The 21,098-nt window shown below is 34.7% G+C and overlaps 2 protein-coding genes across 6 annotated transcripts in view; one reads left to right on the forward strand and one right to left on the reverse strand.

Annotated features, from left to right (window-relative positions):
- LOC100243227 (uncharacterized) overlaps positions 1-15,826 on the forward strand; it is an 86,199-nt gene extending 70,373 nt beyond the window's left edge. Inside the window, exons 1-6 of one of the 4 annotated variants that reach the window (XM_002265236.5) lie at positions 12,700-12,944; positions 13,042-13,212; positions 13,303-13,464; positions 13,537-13,737; positions 14,922-15,022; positions 15,098-15,826. In XM_002265236.5, the coding sequence (XP_002265272.1) occupies positions 12,875-12,944; positions 13,042-13,212; positions 13,303-13,464; positions 13,537-13,737; positions 14,922-15,022; positions 15,098-15,709 (1,317 nt within the window). In that variant the 5' untranslated portion in view covers positions 12,700-12,874 and the 3' untranslated portion in view covers positions 15,710-15,826. Of the gene's footprint in view, positions 1-12,699; positions 12,945-13,041; positions 13,213-13,302; positions 13,465-13,536; positions 13,738-14,921; positions 15,023-15,093 lie in introns of those variants that run through there. The other 3 variants (XM_010654953.3, XM_059740147.1, XM_059740144.1) reach the window with 3 other exon arrangements.
- Positions 15,827-16,920: 1,094 nt separating this feature from the next.
- On the reverse strand, positions 16,921-20,923 carry LOC100263777 (uncharacterized). 2 transcript variants are annotated; one of them, XM_002265431.5, is made up of 7 exons: positions 20,566-20,923; positions 20,392-20,472; positions 20,064-20,240; positions 18,899-19,069; positions 18,300-18,512; positions 18,131-18,219; positions 16,921-17,787 (listed from the first exon to the last, which is right to left on the reverse strand). In XM_002265431.5, the coding sequence occupies exons 1-7, from the start codon at positions 20,651-20,653 to the stop codon at positions 17,131-17,133; spliced, it is 1,476 nt and encodes a 491-aa protein (XP_002265467.1). In that variant the 5' UTR covers positions 20,654-20,923; the 3' UTR covers positions 16,921-17,130. The 2 variants fall into 2 exon arrangements, with proteins under 2 accessions (XP_002265467.1, XP_010653246.1); XM_010654944.3 differs by having other exon boundaries at positions 16,921-17,781; positions 20,566-20,920.
- Between the last annotated feature and the right edge of the window lie 175 nt (positions 20,924-21,098).

Here is a 21,098-nt window from a genome sequence, read left to right on the forward strand (position 1 = left end):
CAAATCGGAACTATATTATTGATAAGACTTCAAATGTCATAAAATAAATATTATTTCATATTATTACATTTTAGAAATTATACATATAAGTTTTTATTACTTGATTATAAAAAGAATATTTAAACCATCTAAAAATCAGACAATTCCACCATTCTTATCCCTTTCTATCATCCATCGATAACAAATATCATACCACATAAGTTTCATCGAACCAGAAAGTGAAAAAAGGAAACAAAAAGTGAGTGAGAGATTTAGGATATAAATATAAGGAAGTAGAAAATATTTTATATGGTATGGTTGTGGTATAAAGGAAAGATTATCTCTTATTCAGGGATGTAGACATGATTGATCAAACCACGTTAATACTCATTATATTCATTGTTTTATCTTTGTATCTACTAGCACAACAATAACTTTAAAGTTTTAAACATTAAAAAAAAAATTAAAATATAACTTTTAATTTTATTTACAGTAAATATTCTTGAAGAAAATAATATCGTTGTATCTCCCCTGTACTATTATTCTTACTATCTTATATTATAAATAATAAAAAATAATTAATTACATTGAATAAATTATGATCATATACTTTATATTTAATTATCACCTATCATGTAAGTAAATGGTAAAAAAAAAATCATGATTAAAGTAATGATTTATTTAATTATTACCTATCAAAAAGAATTATTTTCAAATATGAAAAAGATTAAAAATATTTTCTAAAACCAATAACAAATAAATTCTAAATAATTGATAAATTCTTAAAATTATTTTTAAAAATTTTAAAAACCACTTGAATAGATTTCTGGATAATTATTTTTAAAATTTTATTTTTTATTATATAATATTTTATAATAAAAAAATACTGTAAATATATATTTTTAAAGGTACACGTAAATATTATTTTCTAAAAATATTTCTAATAAAAATGGACATGATATAAAAGCAGTGCTGATAAAACTCTAAAAACGTTGGTATGTGACCCCGATTGACAATGCCGACGGTTGCCGGATAGGCCATCGATCTTCTCATTATCTTTATTATTCTAAAATAATTTTCCTTATACCAGTGGTGTGACGAGGTTCGCATCTGCGGATGGCTCCACCTTGGGCACCCAACACTAAATCCTCGCATACTCCATTTTCCGAAGTCATTCATAGTTTGAATGACTTGGTGGATGAATGTCTTCCATTACATGTCGGTGTGACCCTTGGGTCCATCTAACTTCCGAGCTTGGAATGCATAAAGATTTCTCAGTCAATGCGAGGAAAAGAATCAAACTTTTAGCCTTAAGAGTATTTGTAGTTATTCTTGAAGGGTTGAAAGTGCATGTTAATGTTTAGCAAACACTTTCCTTATAAAAAATCAAGTCGAATAAAATCCGGTGAATTGATTTTTAACCTGACATTTAATTAATATCTTTTACAAAAGTTTTTTTTTCTAATGTATGTTATTGCTGAAAATATTTTTATGATTTATATCTAAATTATCAATAAAAGTATTTCTAATAGAAATGTTATAAGGAGAACTACTATCGGTCAAATGAGTTGAAGACTTTAGTAATTATGTTTCAGGTTTGAATTTTAGTCAAAGTAGTGGCAAATTCAACTTAAATTTAGTTGGATAGGATCTAAAAAGTGATCAAATAATGCTTGAAAATAACTCGAAGCTATCGAGTGAACTTTCAAAGTAAAAAGAGAACCTAGGTAGATGCTTGAATTTCCATCTAGTGATTCTTGAGAAACTAGAGATTCTTGAGTATATATTTTTCTCAACAAAGTTTTCCAAAAATTAAACAAAAAATGCAATTTTCTAAATATCAAGTTTCCTAAGTGTACTTGAATTATATCGTAGGTTTGCATATAGAAACAAAAAGAAAATAACATTTGTGGAGAGCCTAGGAAAAAGAACAAATTGGCATTATTCTACCTCAAGATCTGAACTCTTTAAAGTGTTTCAAGAAGGTTCTTCAAAGTCTTTTTAGATAGAAACATAAGAGTTAGTATTTGACCGAATTGATCTATTGTACCAAAATGCTTAAGCCTTGTATGTAGCAATTCTAGCCTAGAAAAACTAGAGAAAAAGTTATTACAACTTCTATAGTATTTCAAGTATCATCCTCAGGGACTAGCTTACGAAATTTGTGTTAAATGAGTTGCTTTTATTTTTATCCTAAAGTAAAAAACAATATATGAATTGATTTTTTATGAAGTGACACTAAGTGAAAGAAAGTAAATTAATAATAAAGCGAATATTAATTTTTGTTAGCCCAAGGGTTCTCCTAATCGGGTTTTGATGATAACAAATCATGATTAAGTAACTAATTGGTTTAAATGTTTAAGAATCTCATGTATAAACTCGAAAATTTGTCAAAGGACCAAATGGATAAAAGACCGAGATGCTTGGAAGACTTGTGATCATAGGAAACTAATGTAAGATGAATACATGAGTGCACTTAGGATTTTCATACGTTTCATGCACCTTAGAAAACTCGGTTTATTCTTTAAAATGTTGATTTCATTAAAACCCAAGTTTTTAACTAATTTACCTTAGGCAAAATGTTTCAAAATTGGCTTAATAATTTACCTAAAGACCTTACCTAAGTGTTAGAAAAGAAATGAATAAAAAAAATAGGTTTTTCGAGGCCAAAAAGACTTAACCGGTTGAGGCTATGGCCAACCGGTCGAGGCTATGGCCAACCGGTCAACCGGTTGAGAAACCGGTCGAGGAAGGTCAAAAACCTTCTCTCTCTCCCAATAGCCTTCTCTTCCCGGTCGAGGTGATTCCTTTACCAGTCAAGGTCCGGTTGAGGCAACGGTAACCTGTCATGCATTAAATGCTCCAACAGCTAGTGAACCGGTCGACCCCTAGCTCGATCGGACGAGGTTGTCTTTTGCTATTTTTGACTCCCGAGCTTAGAAACCTATAAATTGAGAGCTCCACTTCATTTATTGATAAGAGAAAACTTGCATTCAAAGCCCACCTACCTATTCTTGATCAAAAAGCTCTCATTTCTTTCATAAGTGTATTAAATCACCACTTGTATATCCTTTAGTGCACTCTTGTTTGTCATCCTAACTTTGTCTTGTATTTGAGCCATCTTTAAGCTAGGTTGAGTGATTATATCTTGTAACAATCTGAGTGTTAAAGCCTTCAAGAGGGTTGAATCTTGAAGAGGTTGTGTAAGAGCCCATTAGAGCCGGAATCTAAGTGCAAGAAGATTGGAAACTTGGTTGAAACTTCAAATTAGTGGAACCTTCACTCGGTTAGGAGGTTGAGGAGAGTGGACGTAGGCAAGAAAGTGTTGAACCATTATAAACCTGAGTTTGAATTCTCTAAACTCTATCTCTTTACTTTACTTATATTTTGTTTAATTTTATTGTGATTGAAAATATTTTAAAAACTCAATTCACTCTCCTCCCCCCTTCCTTTTGGGTGTTTTTCTTAACTAAACATAGCCTTTGTTTTCTCAATATTAATTTTTAATTCAATTGATTCAAGTTTGAAGTCCATTCCAACTTTAGGTATAGAAATTAAAGGGAACAAGAATTTCTTAGGTAGAGTGATCTTAGAGTTTTGGGATTCTTGGTCATTCGCACAATCAACCTAAGCTATAAACTCATAATTGCATCTAAAACCTTTTTTTTTTCCTTTTTAAAATAGATCCTAAAACTATAAAATGAATCAGATTGATTACCAGTTCAAGTTTCGACTTTTTAATTTTTCTTACTCCTTATAACTTTGTTTTAAGACAAATAAAGATATGGAAAATTATGATCGCTAATGATCAAGAGTTACAAAAAATCACTAGTATTGAATAATAATTTACCATATCATTCCCTAAAATAATCACAAAGATAGGATTGAAAATTGATAAATTGTAACCTAACCACTAATTAATCTTATTGTCACAATAATTTACCCAATGTCCCATAAGTTTTTTAGCCCTTAAGTTTTCATACTTCAACCCTTAAGTTGGATTTTTAACCTTTCATAGGGGTGATATTAATTCACAATCCATAATAGAGTAAAAATCCATAATTTGAATAAAAATAATTAAAAACAATAATTTTTTTTTTTTTAAAAAAAAAAAAACAAACAAACTGAAGTTGTTGTTTTCTTTCACAACAAATGTCAAAAACCCGAAAAATAGGGCAGCAGATAGACACTCGAGAAAAACAAGTTATTCAACAAGTTTCGAAAAGAGTTTTTCAACAAAGCAAAAATTATTTAACACGTACAAGATGACAAAAACACATTTGAAGGCTAAAAAACAATTTAGAATAAGCAAAAAAATCCAAAATTTTAAAAATATTTTGGCACTCAAAAACAAGGCAATAAAGAGTCAATGCTCAACAAACATGACATGTAGGCTTAAACATCAGCCTAAATTATCTTTCATGAACAAATCAACATTTCAACCCTCTAATGAGCATGACAAATGGCTCATAAGGGTTATGAATAATCTCATTAATTTCAAATTTGCAACGATAGTTCATGTTTCTAAAATTAAGAAAAATTGAAAATCAAATGTTTAAGGACACTACAAAAAAAAGTTCCTTGACTTAAAAGAAGCATATGTTAATGATATATACTAAAATGGATAACCATGACATATAAAACTTAGATGAAACCAATAATGACATATGTAAAATTGATTAAAAGCTATCATGACTTATAAAGATCCAAGCTTGATAGAAAAATTATAAGGTATAGTAATGGTGTAGTTGGAAGAATTACTATGACTTGCAATTTATATATTAAGGTTAGCCATATTTTCACATCATTCAAGGTTGATTATAGTATAAATAGAGATGCTTGACTTCATTCCTCTCCAAACCCGCTATTTATATCTAAAATAGATTAAACGAGAAACCCTTAGGCATCCGCTACCTTACTTGGCCACCATCAGCCACCATTGTTGATCACTACTAGTCATCATAGTCGACCACCACTAGCCACTGTAGTCAAGTCCTACTAGTCACCGTAAAGGCCCACTACCAATTATTATATTCAATGACTACCAACCATAAATCTCATTGTGTCAGCTCACCATGACTTCAACAAAGGTCTTTCTCTCATTAGGGTTTTCATATCGAAATAAGGTAGTTTTCTTTTATTGACATCTCACTTCAACTTCTATGCTTTTTATCCTTGAGAAATTCTTTAACGATGAGTTCTTTGATGTTTGTCTAACTAGCTATTCACTCTGCCATGGCTTGACTTTTTTTATAGGCACATGTTTCCCTTGATTTAATCATTGCAACTTTAAGAAAATCATAACCTTTTTCTTTTACAATATTTCAACAAAAATCTAACTCATTTCTCAAGTGTGATGTCTCTTTTTCTCTCTCAATCTCTCAAGATAAAGTAAATGTCCCATCCTCCTAAGCTGAGATAGTTCAATTGTTCACAACTCATTTTAGTTTTCTAGCATTTATGAAGCCTTTCCTAAAGTTTTAATGTAAATGCAAGATTTGATCTTGATGGTGTTATTTTGGTTCTATCAATTAGGGATTTAGTGGTTTTGACTTTCTAATGAATCTAATGCTTTGGATTGGTTTCTACTTTAGGCCTCATAGTTTTATAGGAGAAGATGATAAAAGCTCTTCCCTCTATGATCATGGGGATGCTAGTAATCAATGTGCATCTCTTGTTGTTGGATAAAAATCAAATATATATATATATATTTGATTTGAAATGGACGGAGAGTTAAACAACTAATAGAAAACCATTGCTCATAAATTGAGTTTGGCATGAGCACAAGCATATTTCCATTATTGCACCACATTTCAAGGTCTTGTGCATGTTATTTTGGAATTTGAAGTTCACTGTTAAATTATTTGTTGGATTCCTATTTAAGTTCCTTTTATTAAATATTTTGATTCATTTTCCCATTCATAAAGTTTGATGAAATTAAATTAGATTCATTTCAAAATTCACAATTAGTTAATGGTTCATTAAAGGAATGAATTTACTACACCTATAAATAGAGGAATTCTTGGTCCCTCTCTCCACTCTAACAATTTGGTAAAAACATCTTCGTACCTATCACTAAAAAGTGCATAAAAGGGAGAGTATGAGAGAGAAGATCAAGACAGAAAAAGCTGAAGATGATAGCGTGAAGAATTTCAAATCATATTGAAGTTAGGAGTATGGATCAATGTACAGTTTTTCTTTTTCTTCATATCTTAGATGATATTGTTTAAGTTCAATATTAAACACCAAAAATCACAAAGGACGAGAGCAACCATCCATATTTTCAAGCAAAAAAAGTAAGACTAAGGTCTATGGTTTGAGGCCTAACCTTTAGGCATGAGATTGGCCATTAAAAAAAGCTTGAAGTTTAGTAAAAATGCAAATGAAATCAAGATTTTACAACCAGTTTCGAAGAAGAGGTCACAAAAGACAAAAAATGGCTCTAAAGAGTGTTTTATAGGAGAAGGTTTTGGCCAAACAAAATAATGCATATGACTTTAAATTATTATTATACAATAAGTCAAAAACACCTCCAAAAATCACCAAAAGAAAAGGAAAACCAAGATCCTAAAGATAACCAAAAGAAACACCAAAAGCCATAAAATCAAAATGAACTCCATATCATGTTTCTACTCAATGGGTTTCCAATAAAGAAAAGAAAACTAAGGAATAAGCAAAACCCAATCAAGATAGATTTGTAAAACAACTAAAAAAAGGTTTAGACAAAAGATCAAACGTCTAGCAAGCATGCGAAATGATAAAAATGAAGCATAGTAGCTTAGAGTCCAAATATAAGAAGAAAATACCCAAAATCAATGATACAATCATCATCTCAATAATCAATCAATAAATAAAAACAAACCGAGAATAATAAAGAAAAAAAAAATGAAATAGAGGAGAACTCATCAAAGAAACTCCTCCTAAGTAGGTCACTTTAGCTTATAGTACACACAACCTTCTTTTTTTCTTCTTTTTCTCTCTCAAAATTTAGGCAAAATTTCCAAAAAAAAACTACTAAAAATGGGCTCAAAGATCCATATTTATAGGTTAAGGAAAGATGAAGATTTTAACATGTATCATCATCTCTATTTAGGTCTTACATCTTATTCAAATTGAAACCCAAACCAAGGGTCTCAAAAGAATGAGCCTAAAATAAGTGTTAGAAATGGAATTAACAAATTTTGGGATTTATACTATATTTTTGGATTTTTAGAAATCATAACTTGAAAATATGATTTTGTTTGAATTTTTTTTTAAAAGGATTTTATCTTATTTTCAAGAGACAATTTTAGCTATATATATATATATATATATATTTAGAAATCATAAATGATTTTATTTTGTTTTGTTTTTTTGTTTTTTTGTTTTTAAGAATTTTTATAAATTGTCTCTTTAAGAGATGAGTTTTACTTATATTATTATTATTATTATTATTTTAAATCATCTCTTCAAAAGATGATTTTTGTTTGAATCAATTTACGTGACAACCCTCATTTGTTGGTAAAAACTAATAGATTTGGAAATATTTTTTTACACTCATAGTTTATAAATTATTTTTTAAAACTACCTTGTAAACATAAAAAAAACTTGTAGTTCTCTCATTGATTAGAGTGTTGCACTAACCATTTTCTTTTGTATCCATAACTTAAATTAATATCAATTTGACATAAAGAATTACTTGCCAAATAATTACTCATATTTATCAGAACCCCTTCAATACAGAATATCATCATATCACAAGTAAACTACCTTTACCTTCAACTCTAATTTATTTTCCTATTTTTTCTACAAATTTCATTAGGTTACATGGCCCTATGAAAGTTCCCCACATTGCCTTACCCAATCTCTTCCAGCCACCTTGCAATCCCAAGTCATTTCCTATTGTCATTTATATTTTTAGTTTACAAATGCTATATATTAATATCCATGAATAAAAATACAAGTATAAATTATAAAAAAATGCTTAAATTAAAAGAAAATTTCCGAATAGTTTTAAAGTTGTGCGCGTCTCGAGTTAGTACTCATTTAGTTTGAAATAGTTGATCTTATTTGATTATAAAAAATTTAGTAATCTATCAAAATTTGAGTTCAAAAATAAACTAATCGAGTGTTTTCTATTATAAATTTTGAATATTATTTCTTTAACCATAAAATAATTGTTAGCCCAAGGGTTCTCCTAATCGGGTTTTGATGATAACAAACTATGGTTAAGTGACTAATTGATTGGAATCGTAAAGAATCTCAGGTATAAATTCGTTAATTCATCAAATGACCAAATGGATACAAGATCGAGACTTTGGGAAAACTTTTGATCATAGAAAACGAATGTAAGATGAATGCATGGGTGCACTTAGGATTTTCATACCGTTTCATGCATCTTAGAAAACTCGGTTTATCCTTTAAAACTTCAATTTCATTAAAACTCGAGTTTTATCAAATGTACCTTAGGCAAAACGTTTTAAAATTGACATATTAATTCACTTAAAGACCTTGCCTAAGTGTTAGAAAAGAAAGGAATTGAAAAAGATAGGTTTTCAGGGCCAAAAGGCTGAACCGGTCGAGGCTCTGGCTAATCGGCTCAACCGGTTGGGGAATTGGTCGACCATTGTTCTTCTCCATTTCTTCAAGGTTCTTCACATTCTTGCTTCCAGAGACCAATTTGGGCAAGATATTGGACTGATTGTAGGCCTTGGACTGGATTTTGAGACGATCGGAGGCTAAGGCTTCGGATTTGGGACCTAGGGCTTTCAATTTAGGACGATTTCTCCTCAGTCCATGCATCACAGCTAGCTTCAGGACATTCCTGCGCGCCTAGGGTTTTCGGGTGTGTGTGATTCTCTCTCTACCAACTTCACCTTCCTCATTTCTGCTTTTCTGATGGCGCCTAGGAGAGAGACAACAACCTCTAGGGATCAGGGCAAGCGCCCTGCTGAGCCATCCTAGCATGATCAGACGGAGGCTCGTCGAAATGCGAGGTATGACACGACCCTCTTCAGTCCTGTCGAAGAGTATTAGAGATACAAGCAAAAATTCGCTCAGAATAAAGTCGTTCCAGGGAGAAGTATTAATTTCTCCCAACTTTAGTATTTCGAGTTTGAAAGACTTTTCGGCCGAATGGGATGGCTGCTAGTAGTGACGATTTTTGAGCCGATCTTCCCGACTCTGGTGCGTGCATTCTATTCACGAGTGACCTATGGACTTGGTGGACTGATCACTTTCACCGTTAGAGGTGTTGAGATCAGACTGAGCTCGAAGAGCATTTGCCGCATTTTTGACATCCCTTCAGTTGAACTCTGGGTGTATGAGTCCAAGGTGTGACCTACTGTGCCAGGTTTCGAGCCTAGAGAGGCTATTCAGAGGAGATGTGGCCTTGCAGACGCCCAGGGGATGGGCAAACCATCGGCACATAGTCTGACCGTGATCAGCCGTGTCCTTCATCACATGATCTGCTCCATCATATTGCCACGAGGAGGATATCGAGACAAGGTCTCCTACCTTGAGGCATTCATTGTGGACTCCATTCTGTCGGGAAGACGGATTCACGTATGGTATCTGATGATGATGCATATGATATCATGCTGCGAGAGTACGACTCGAGTACTTCCCTACAGTCGCTTCCTTACTCAAGTATTTAAGGATGTCAAGGTTGATTTGAGTAGAGAGTCAAACTTTGAGGCCTCTACCATTTATGACACTTATGATGAGCAGTCCTTGGGGCGGATGAAGTTTGAGGCCCCCGATGGCTCCTGGATTAGGAGAACTGAGTGACTACCAGCACAGACCCAGGAACAGGGCCATATGCATCCTGGAGTAGAGGAGGAGGCTGAGATCTGAGAGATGGAGAGTGGGTTAGACCCTTAGAGGGACTTTGAGCAGAGATGACCTAAACTTGACATTCCTCCTCCACCCCTAGTTAGAGAGTATTCAGTTTGAGGCCACATTCTCTGAGCCTATGATGACTGAGTCGACTTACACAGCGGGACCATCTTCTCAACCATCATTCACCGAGCTTTCTCACACAGAGAGACCATCTTAGGCACCTCACGCTATTGATCATGAGTCTTAGATGGATTTATCTGCTCAGATCAGTTCACTTGGCACTCGTATGGAGGAGCTTGCAGTAGTCAGTGATACTCAATTCTATTCTATGGAGGATCGCATAGATTAGTATCAGACTAGCTTCACTTCTCAATTTGAGCATTTCTAGCAGAGATTTGAGTGTATAGAGGAGCGTATGGATCAACAACAGACTACATTTGAGCATCTCCAGCAAAGTATTGAGCGCATTGAGAGTCGCCAAGAGAGTCAACATGAGGAAATGATGGCTTACCTCCGTTTCGTGTTTCCACCTCCTCAGCCTTGATTTCATCGAGACCCCCTTTCGTTTTTTTTTCTTTTTTTTATGTTGCCAAAGGGGGAGAGATATTTAGGATCTAGGAGACCTATACATGCATGTCATTATCATATCATTTGTTTGGATTAGCTTTGTTTCGTGTACATTTAACTTTACTATATATGATATGCTATTTTCATGATTTACATTGTTTCCTATTGAAAATTTGCATGTCCTGATTATCTCGGTTTTTAAATTCATAAATTTCGAATTAATTGATCCATGATTGGTTTGAAGGGGAGATTTCTTTTTCTCCTAGATAACCGAGGTTTGTCATCATAAAAAATGGGGAGATTGTTAGCCCAATAGTTCTCCTAATTGGGTTTTGATGATAACAAACTATGGTTAAATGACTAATTGATTTGAATGGTAAAGAATCTCAGGTATAAATTTGGAAATTCATCAAATGACCAAATGGATACAAGATCGAGACTTTGGGAAGACTTTTGTTCATAGGAAATGAATGTAAGATGAATGCATGGGTGCACTTAGGATTTTCATATCGTTTCATGCATCTTAGAAAACTCGGTTTATCCTTTAAAACTTCAATTTCATTAAAACTTGAGTTTTATCAAATGTACCTTAGGCAAAACGTTTTAAAATTAGCATATTAATTCACTTAAAGACCTTGCCTAAGTGTTAGAAAAGAAAGAAATTGAAAAAGATAGGTTTTCGGGGCAAAAAGGCTGAACCGATTGAGGCTCTGGCCAACCAGCTCAACCAGTTGGGGAATCGGTCAACTGGTTGCCCTTGTCCGGTCAAGGTCTGGTCGAGGAGTGCCAAAAACACTCTCTCTCATCCAGTAGCTTCCTCTTCCCGGTTGAGGTTCACCCCTTCTCAATCGAGGTCTGATCGACCTCCGATCGAGGCAACGGTAATCTGCCAAAGCATTAAATGCTCCAACGGCTAGTGAACCGGTCGACCCCTAGCTCAACTGGTTGAGGCTACCTTTTGCTTTTTTGGATCTCGAGCTTAGAAACTTATAAATTGAGAGCTTTGCTTCATTTATGAGATAGAGAACACTTACAATCAATTATCGACCTACCTGTTCTTGAACAAAAAACTCTCATTTCTTTCTTAGTGCATTAAATCATCACTTGCATATCCTTTAGTGCACCATTGTGAGTCATCCTAGCTTTGTTTTGTATTTGAGCTATCTTTAAGCTAGGTTGATGGATTCATTCTTATAAAAATTGAGTATTAAAGCCTTTAAGAGGTTTGAATCTTGAAGAGATTGTGTAAGAGCCCATTGGACCGGAATCCAAGTGTAAGAAGATTGGAAACTTGGTTGAAACTATAAGTTAGTGGAAGCCTCACTCGGTTAGGAGATTGAGGAGAGTGGACGTAGGTAAGGAAGTGTTGAACCATTATAAAACTTGAGTTTGAATTCTCTAACTCTATCTCTTTATTTTGTTTATATTATGCTTGAACTTGTTGTGCTTGAAAAGATTTTAAAAAACCCAATTCACCGCCCCCCCTCCTTCCCTCTTTTGAGTGTTTTTCTTAATTAAACATAACCTTTATTTTCTCAATAATTAATAAAGTAAATATATTAATTTAAAAATCAAGTTATTTAAATTTTTTTGACTTATTCTTAATTCTTATATTATTTTATTTTAAATTACTTTACTTCTAATCAAGGTCTCAATGAAAATAATTTATATAAAATTGTTAAGTTAAACCCTAGTTAATCAAGATGAACATCGAAAAGTGTAGTCCAATAAGTAACACAAGGTCCTAGATTCGGATCCTATCAAATTTATTGAATGTCATGGATGATACACTTAATTAATTTTGTGCTGTTAACTGCATCTCGAGGCTTGATTATGAAAGGTTTTTGATTATTAAAAATATAATTGTTAAATTAAGATGAATGTAGTTTTTTTTCTATTGGAGGTTATCATACTAATTAGTAATTTATTATTAACTTAAAATTATTTTAAATTAATTAAGATGTCATTTTGTATCTTTTTACTCTAGGTAAAAATTTAAGTCAATTTTTTATTTTTAAATAATAATAGTAATATTTCAAACAATTTCATTAAATATGAAATAATATTCTATATAGAATAAAATATGACTCCTATGATAAATAATGTTTTTTATTTTTATATTAAATGTTTTTTTAAGTCATAAGTATTTTTAATAAAATTACTGAAATAGGCATGAAAAAAAAACTTTTATTAAGATTAAAAGGGAGCTTTGAAGTTATTAATTTACTTGATTAGGGTTAATTTGTTTAATGAAAATTAATTAATAAATAATTTTGTAATTATGTGAAAGTAATTTAAAGAATATTTAAAGTTAGCATGATTGAATAAATGGTTAACAAAAATTGTAGAAAAGTAGCAGAGAATCCAAAACTTTAGGGAATAAAAAAAAAAAATCAAAAGCAAAGCAGCTGGTTGGTTGTGGAAAAGCTACCCACGATTTTCTCTGCGTCTCCATTTCACAAAAAGGAAAGCTTGCTTCCACCGCTGGCAATCTCTGCAGCTTGGCTCCATGGCTACATACTTGCAGTCACTCTCCCTCTTCATCGTCTTCACCATCTTCACCATCGCTGCAATTCACGGTACTGTCAAAATGTCCAAACACACCCTTTTCTGCTTTTCCTAGTTCTATATCTAATAATTTCTGAAAACCCCCTCAATCTTCTCATATTTTCTCAGGTTCTGCCGACCTCGTTCTGGAAGATGGATATACAGTGCGCACAGTGTTCGATGGTAACAAGCTTGAGATAAACCCTCACTCCATCCTCCCTCGATACGGATCGTCCGATTTCATCATCCTCGATTCGTCCAAGAGTGTCTTCTACACTGTTTCCTCTCCCCTATCCCAAGGTACCCATCCTGTTTTCGTTTTAATAAAGAGGTAACTGTGGCTCACTAGGGTTTTCCTAACTTCTTGTTTTTTTTTGTTTTTTTTTTCAGAGAGTGAAATTAAGCGGTTATCCGGCAGTAGCGCCGGATTCTCGGATGGCGATTCGGCGTCGGCCACGTTCAGTAAGCCGCGAAGCTTTGCGGTTGATCTGAAAGGGAATGTTTATGTCGCCGATCAGAGCAATGGCGTTATTCGGAAGATCACCAACAGAGGTACTTTGTTTGTAAATGTGTTGTGAACGCGCATGTGCTTCAACTGATGATTTTTTATTTTATTTTTTTTAGGCGTGACTACCACAATTGCTGGAGGTTACGCGCAGAAGACGGGCAAAGTGGATGGGCCTGCACAGAATGCTTCCTTCTCTAAAGATTTTGAGCTGGTTTTTGTTCCTGAAAAATGCGCGGTGCTGGTCTCGGACCGTGGGAGTCAATTGGTTCGCCAGATTGATCTGAAGGTGGAGGATTGCCGTAGGAGCCCTCAATCTGGTAAGCTCTTGGATGTTATTGTAAGGTGCTTTTTTCTAGAGAAGATGCATTAGTTATTTTGCTTGCAAAACCTAGATGACTGTATGTGCAGAGATGCATAAGTCATTTTGCCTGGAAAATCAGGTATCTAGTAGGCTTTTGGTTTGACAATAATTCTATTCAAAGTGCATTTTGCAGCGATTATAGAAAGTGTTTCTAGCATTTTTAATTATTGAATGATGAAAATTTCCAAGTGTTACAAAGATTAGAAACACTTCTTAGAATCACTACCAAACGCACTTTAAGAGCTCATTTGATAGTGATTCTACGAAGCACTTTTAACGTTTTTAATACTTGAAAATTTTTATCATTTAAGTGTTAGGAATGCTAGAAATGATTTTTTTAGAATCACTCCTAAACGCACTCTCAGAGTGCAATTGGTAGTGATTTTAGAAAACATTTAGAGTGTGTTTGAGAGTGATTGTAGAAAACGTTTATAGTATTTCTAACACTAAGAATGATACAAATTTTAAAGTGATAGAAAGTTTGGAAACATTTTCTAAAATAACTACCAAACAGGTTCTAAGAGCTCGTTTGGTAGTGATTCTAAAAAGCTTTCTAACATTTCTAACATTTGAAAAATTTTATTATTCAAGTGTTAAAAAAGCTAAAAACGTTTCCTGGAATCTCTACCAAACACACTCTAAAAGCCCGTTTGGTAGTGATTCTAAGAAACGATTATAATATTTCTAGCACTTAAATTTTTTTTATTTTTGAAGTGTTAGAAGGGGTAGAAACATTTCCTAAAATCACTACCAAACAAACTTAATAGTTCAAGGTTTCTTTGAACATGATTCTTATTTCTTTGTATGATCTCGTTTTTTATATCTGAATATCCTTTCTTTCTACCTTCATTCAATGGTCTAAATTTAACCATACACTTCAAAGGTATAGTTCATATTCAGTAACTTAGCATTTTCAACACGAGTCCTTTACCCAGCCCTGTGGGAATATAATAGTTTGTCATTCCATGATGCTTGGTTATGAGTCATGGTTTCCAATTTTTGGCAATAATGGATGAATTTACCGAATGAGAAAGCCAAAAAAAATAAGGGTACAGATGGCACTTGTTATCTTGAGGTTTATTCTATGAAGTCTATTATCTCAACTGGAGGGAACTAATTGTTATTTTTCATTTTTTGCAGTATTAGGAGGGGCCTTCCTTTGGGTTCTTCTGGGACTTGGAGTTTCATGTTTAGTTGGCTTTATTGTTGGGATCATAAGTCGTCCTTATGTAATTCCTCAAGTAAGTGTCCCTATGGAATATATTCTATGTTAGTATTGAATTTCTTAAATCTTGTTAACCGAATTCTGTAGACAGGAAGTCTTCTGCCCACTCTTTTTCAGCGAGACGTGGAAGCATTGCCTAATCCATCTGGGGAAACAAGTACTGATGCTCTGCTTCGACATCAGAAGCGTAATTGCTAGCTCCATGTTTTATGCACTCCTAAGGAGGCTCATTTCGTTGAGCTTATCCCATCTTTCTCTCATGTTCAGAATAAATATTGTAGAATCTCAGTTTTCACGGAAGGAATCTGTATCCTTGCTTGATTCTGATGACTCATGTATTAGTGAACCAACAATACCGCAAATGTTTGAGGACCAGTTGAAGGATTTGGCAAGCTTTGATAGAAGCTTGCAATTACCAGACACAAGCAGTAAAATATTCATGCAGAAAAAATCACATAGGTTTGCAGATCAATTGGAGGACTTGTTGACTTTTGATGGAAGCTCAGAATTATCAAATACGACTGACAGAATCTTCAAGGAAGGAGATGATGATCAAGGAAAGAGAGATATTTCACCTGAAACCTGTGGAAGGATAGAAAGCATGATAGAGGCTAATTTTATGGGTTTTGTGGAGCAGGCTAAAGTTACCACTCCTGTGGAGTTGTGTTCATCAGGCAATACAGGTTTAGTCAAGAGGAGATGAAAGTGGTTAATGGCTCTGTCCATGTTGAATCCCTTCTCTTTACTTGTGTGAAGTGTTTTAAATTTCTGAACATGATTATGCTGCTTAAATGATATGTAAATAGTTGGATTTTCCGCCTGTTCCTTCTATTTTGTTCATTATTCAGGTAGGGGGTAGGAGGGGAATCTGGCTGAAACAGGAATGCATCATTGCAAAACAGCTGGGTCCTGGACTTATCACCCTCGTGTTTTCTGGGCAGTTGCGGTATTACCCTATTATAATAGATGTTTGCCTGCTTGGAAAGCATGCAAGCCACTTCTGCATCAAGACATCCTAAGGCAGAGCAATAACTATGGACTTAATTATCTGTCAGGCCACGCCAAGAAGTTGATGAAACTTCGCTTCTGATTATATCTGGTGATTAATGGGAACAAATACGGATTCTACAAATCAAATGTTACACATTATTTGCAAGATTATTCATTGCTGGAACGCATTTTTGGTTCAGTTCTTATCAATGCCACGGGAGGGTGAGCTCCATCAAGGGCACAGAGGCACTCAGTCACCATTGAATTGAAACAAGTGAAAGACCGGAATGCTTCTTTCCCCTTGGGAGGTCGTGAGAGAGACAGCTAGCTAACCCTTACCCAAACATTACATGGTGCGTGTTTCATCCGAAATTTAGTCGTTTCCTGGAATGATTGAAATGTGAAAGGCTGAAATGCTCCTGACAAGGGACATTTCTTCATACAGTGGTGCTGAGAGGAAAATGTGACTGATGGTTTGTGCGGAGGTTTTAGGTTATTGCAACTTGTGCAACAGCGCCACGAACTTGAAAATCTTCTAGTCCAACTAATAAATGAAGACTAATGAAAAGCTCAGAAAACCCGGTGAGAAGATGCAACAGCCTATGGTTTAAAGGGTCGTCCATGCATCAAGCTGAGAGCTGAAAGGCCAAAAAGAATCATGAAAGACCCCCAAGGCCGCTTTTAAAACTTGTTTTCAATAAACACAGACAACACAAACTAAAGTTAAGGTATGTGGACTTAAAAAACCAGTCAAGCTAGGATTACCCTACCTAATTGTCAGTATTTCAGTACAAAACAACAGTTGCAGCATCAACATTAATTCATGACCCATTGCCTTATTGTTTCTGTGCGTTTTAATTGCCAAGAAAAGGATCACTAGTTTTCTGAGACCCGTTAAAGCTTAAAATGAAAGAGCATTCCATATATCTTCAAACCATTTTTATAGGAGCAAACATTTCCAAACACAGGCTACAATGTTTTGGCAAGACAGAGTAAACCTTACATGGTGTTTTAAGTTGCTCCTTCATTCCATTCATCAAAAAGGAATCTTGATACCACCTATAACTAAATCCCCAGGGAGGCATATCGAAATGGAATGAGACTAGAATACTAAAATCTCATATGTATATATGATCAATAGCCCTGGGTGTAACCCTTTGAATGGATACGAGAGCGAATATTGTGATGATCATAGATGGGATCTCCATAGTTCACAGGCTTTATATCCACAGGTTCACGCCGGACTTGCTGCTCCTGAACAGCCCCAAAGACAATCTCATTGGTTTTCTCACAGTTCTGCTCGTAATAAGTATGCGGGGTGGAAGAATAATGGCGATGATGATGTTGTTTCTGCTGTTGCTGGAAATCACCATCCCACCCACTTACAAAAGCACGGCTTTGTCTGATTTGATGCATCTTTTCTGCATCCTTGGACATGAATGGATAGGTTTTTCGCGGAGTAGGGGTCCTAGTATCAATAGAGGGGGGCTCATCCTCATCAGGTATCACAAAGCTCTCTTGCAATGGCCAAGCATTAGAATGTTTTTGTGGTTGCTGGTAATTTTGTTGGTTTTGGTATTGATAGCTGTGTGGCTTCTTCTTCAATCCTGGAATCATTCCTCCAAAGATTTCTGCAATACATGCCCCAGCATAGACAAAAAGCTTCCCAAGGGACCCAAAGAAGCCTTCTTCTTGCCTTTCCATCTCATCTTCAGTAGGGATTAGCGGTGGCCTGACTGATTTCAGAGGCTTTTGATATGTACTATGGGCAATACTTGGATTTGCCTGATCCTTCAAGAGCAAGAGATAAAATATAACATAAAACATGTCATGTGGTTGAAAAAGATGTTAGGAAACTTCTTGTATCCCTCATGGGGAGTATAAGCTATATTCAACACTTTGGACTAGGAAGTTCTGTATCCACTTTCCCATTTTTTTTATTTTTTTATTTTTATTTTGATAAGTGTACCCACTTTCCCATTTTGAAACTCAGCTAAATCAAACTGCAACTTTGAGTAAAATCATGAAGAATCATAAATTCGAGCATAGATTATGTAATCTAGAAATTATCTGAGGCTGATACTACTGGATTATTAAGAAAACAAAAAGACTAGAGTACAAGATGGGTACTCACATTTTCAGAGGACACAATTGTGCCCACTCTACGTTGCAGAAGTGCCAGCATGTAACCAAAAAACCCAGCAGCAATAAGCACTGCAATCCCTGCAATCATGGAGAACATTTCACATGGATTTGTCAAGATTGAGAAGTATCAAAGATCAATACTGGATGGATCAGTTTACCTAGAGGGAAACCACTTCCATATTGATAAGCACAGTCATCAAAATGAAGTTGGATCTCCCGAATTGCCTGGTTTCCTCTGTCTATGACAAGTAGGGAGCAACTGCTGCCAATGTACACCACATCAAAATCATTAGAAAACTTTGCATCTTCACTTGGCCCATCTACATGCCCCCCTCCACGGCCCAGCTTCCCCCCTGCAATTGTTGTAACCCCTGCAGGTAGAAAATTCAACAATATTAGCATTGAAGATCTCTCATTCTGTGATGTTTAACACAGAAGATCACAACTCTAAACTGTTACACTGGAAACAACCCCATATATACAACTTAGTCATATTATGTTTCCAATAAACAACAACATGATTGCCAAGGTTGTTGTGTGGCAATACCGTGTTTCCTTAGAGAGAAGGACACAAAAGTTGTTTTATAATAAACTAAATTTCATCTATACCATCATGAATGGGGAAAAGAGGATCCATTCCATTTTCATTTTCCTATACCTTAACTTAAGGGACATCAGTGAACAGGAAAATATTCTTCTGGGTACATATGCTCAAGCAAAATACAGGCCTGCATTACTCATCCTCATTTGCATTTACCTGCATCACTTATCTTCCTGATGGCCATATTCAAGGTATCTGCAACATAAATGTTTCCTCTGTCATCCACAGTAAGCCCCTTCGGATGATTCATCCTTGCCTCTCTGAGCCTCCCATCTACATGTCCAGAGTATCCTTCAGCGGATCCAGTGACCAGCTTTGGTCTGGTATCTGCATGATTTCCAGTGAGAATTATTTCAAGAAACAAATATACACAAAAAAATTATAAGAGACCAAAACAATAACATGAGAATGAACTTTAATCAGCATAGAAAACTTCAATATGAGATAAAGTGCTATCAAAGAATATTATTGTAAAACACAATCAGAGTAAATAGATGTTCAATAAACATGAATGTCAATCTGAATAAAAATTGTTTTACATAAACAACATAACTCAAGGTTGCTATATGTATAGAGATAGAATCTGACTCAGTAAAACTAAATAGAGGAAATGGTTCTAATAAATCCAGCATATTTTTGTATTTTCAACACAATAAAGGTTTTTCATTGGTCTTCCGGGAAATAGGCTTGTGCCATATCTCACTTATAGCAAATAATACTAATAGGTAAGCTAACTAATATAATATAGAAAGTTATAACCACACAAAAATTATCGAAATTTTTATAATCTCCTAGCAAAATTGGATTTAAATTCTTGCAGAAGCTCTCCCATTGAGACAACTGGACTAAAAACGACATCAGAATTGTATATTAAATTTCCTATAAACATTGAGAGGGATGTTCCAGAAGCTTAGCTAAATGGTGCATTGTAGTTCTGAAGTGGATTCTGCTACTACAGAAAAGCAAATTGATATCCTCAGCAAAAGCTAAAAGGTACATTGTCCTTATAATAATGAAGCTGAGTTCTACATTTACGCACAAAAAGATGGGAAATAAGGACAAGATAGTTCAACAACATAGAGCCAAATTTTTGCATTAAAGAAAAAGGGGACTTGATCATAATGCAAAATCTTGTGGAAAGAAGCTGAAGCTATGTTTTTGGCCCTAACAAATGAAAACCAATAGATTTCTAGGCATCGGACTCAGGAACTTCACAAAAACACATACTCAACGAGAATCTTAAACAAATTACAAACAAATGTTTCACAAAACAAGACCGAATCAAGCAAAGATTCCAAGTTATTACAATAAATCCACTTACATTGAGACAGTGAGGAAGAGATCTTGTACAGGTTACTGTTAGCAGAATCCAGAATCAGAAGTTCCCCACTGCCCAAAACCTCAATTGAGTAGGGTTCAATTCCAAGCTTGCTTCCATCAAACACGGTCTCAACTGTGTACCCACTCTCAAACTTCATCATCGACCGGCTAGAAATCGCTGCAAACAAAAATCCCAAGAACCGCACCGTAGCATCAACACTCCAGAATTCCCAATACCCAATACCCAGGAAAAGGAAATTCCAAAATCCAAAAAAAAAAAAAAAAAAGGGAAGGAAGCAGCCAATGCGTGTAGTATCAAAGATCTCTACCTGTTTTGGTGGTAGCTTTAAGAGACCAGAGCCATTTCATCACAACAGGAACAGCATCTGAGACAAACCCAGTAACAATCTCTGCCCAATGTCGCCAACAAACACAGATTCAATCTCTAAAAACACAACCAGATCAAACTGAAAAATGCTTCTGAAAAGCTCATCTACACTTACTTGCAGGAGAAGCAGTAGCCGAAGCTGATGAGACCCCGCCAGACAAAACCACGAGAGTGAGAACCAACACCAAAACACTCTTACCCATCACTGCTGCACTCAAGAAAAAAGTCCCAAACAGTCCAAGAACAAGTCAGAAGTGAAGACGAAATGCGTGCATTGGCCAAAAACCCTAATTCACATCTGGGCTTATGGCATTCATCAAAAGTATAGTGTCTCCAAGAAGAGTGAGTGTGGAGTATAGAGAAAAAAGTTGAAAGAGACAAACGAAAAAAGAGAGGAGGAAAGGGTAAAGCAAGAGTGGGGGTCAGTGGGGGCGCTCAGCATTAGGGAAGACAGAATCGGATGCTGTGATTATGTCTTAATACCCAAAAATCTTAATTCCATTCAGGTTTAACAATCCATGTCCCACATTTACTTCCTATGTCTGTCTTCTGCGCACCACATTCAAATGCCAGCTGTACGTTAAAAAATAATAATAATTATCAATTTTATTTACTCATTTCTACTATATATATTTCAATGTAATAACT

The sequence above is a fragment of the Vitis vinifera genome, chromosome 1 (assembly GCF_030704535.1).
Source record: "Vitis vinifera cultivar Pinot Noir 40024 chromosome 1, ASM3070453v1".
Lineage (NCBI taxonomy): Eukaryota > Viridiplantae > Streptophyta > Magnoliopsida > Vitales > Vitaceae > Vitis > Vitis vinifera.

Coding starts and splice junctions, on each gene's coding strand:
- LOC100263777 (XM_002265431.5), bottom strand. CDS start 20,653: ATGGGTAAGAGTGTTTTGGTGTTGGTTCTCACTCTCGTGGTTTTGTCT. Junction 19,070..20,063: donor CTCTTCCTCACTGTCTCAAT/GTAAGTGGATTT, acceptor GAAATCATGCAG/ATACCAGACCAAAGCTGGTC. Junction 18,513..18,898: donor CAGGAAGATAAGTGATGCAG/GTAAATGCAAAT, acceptor TTCTACCTGCAG/GGGTTACAACAATTGCAGGG.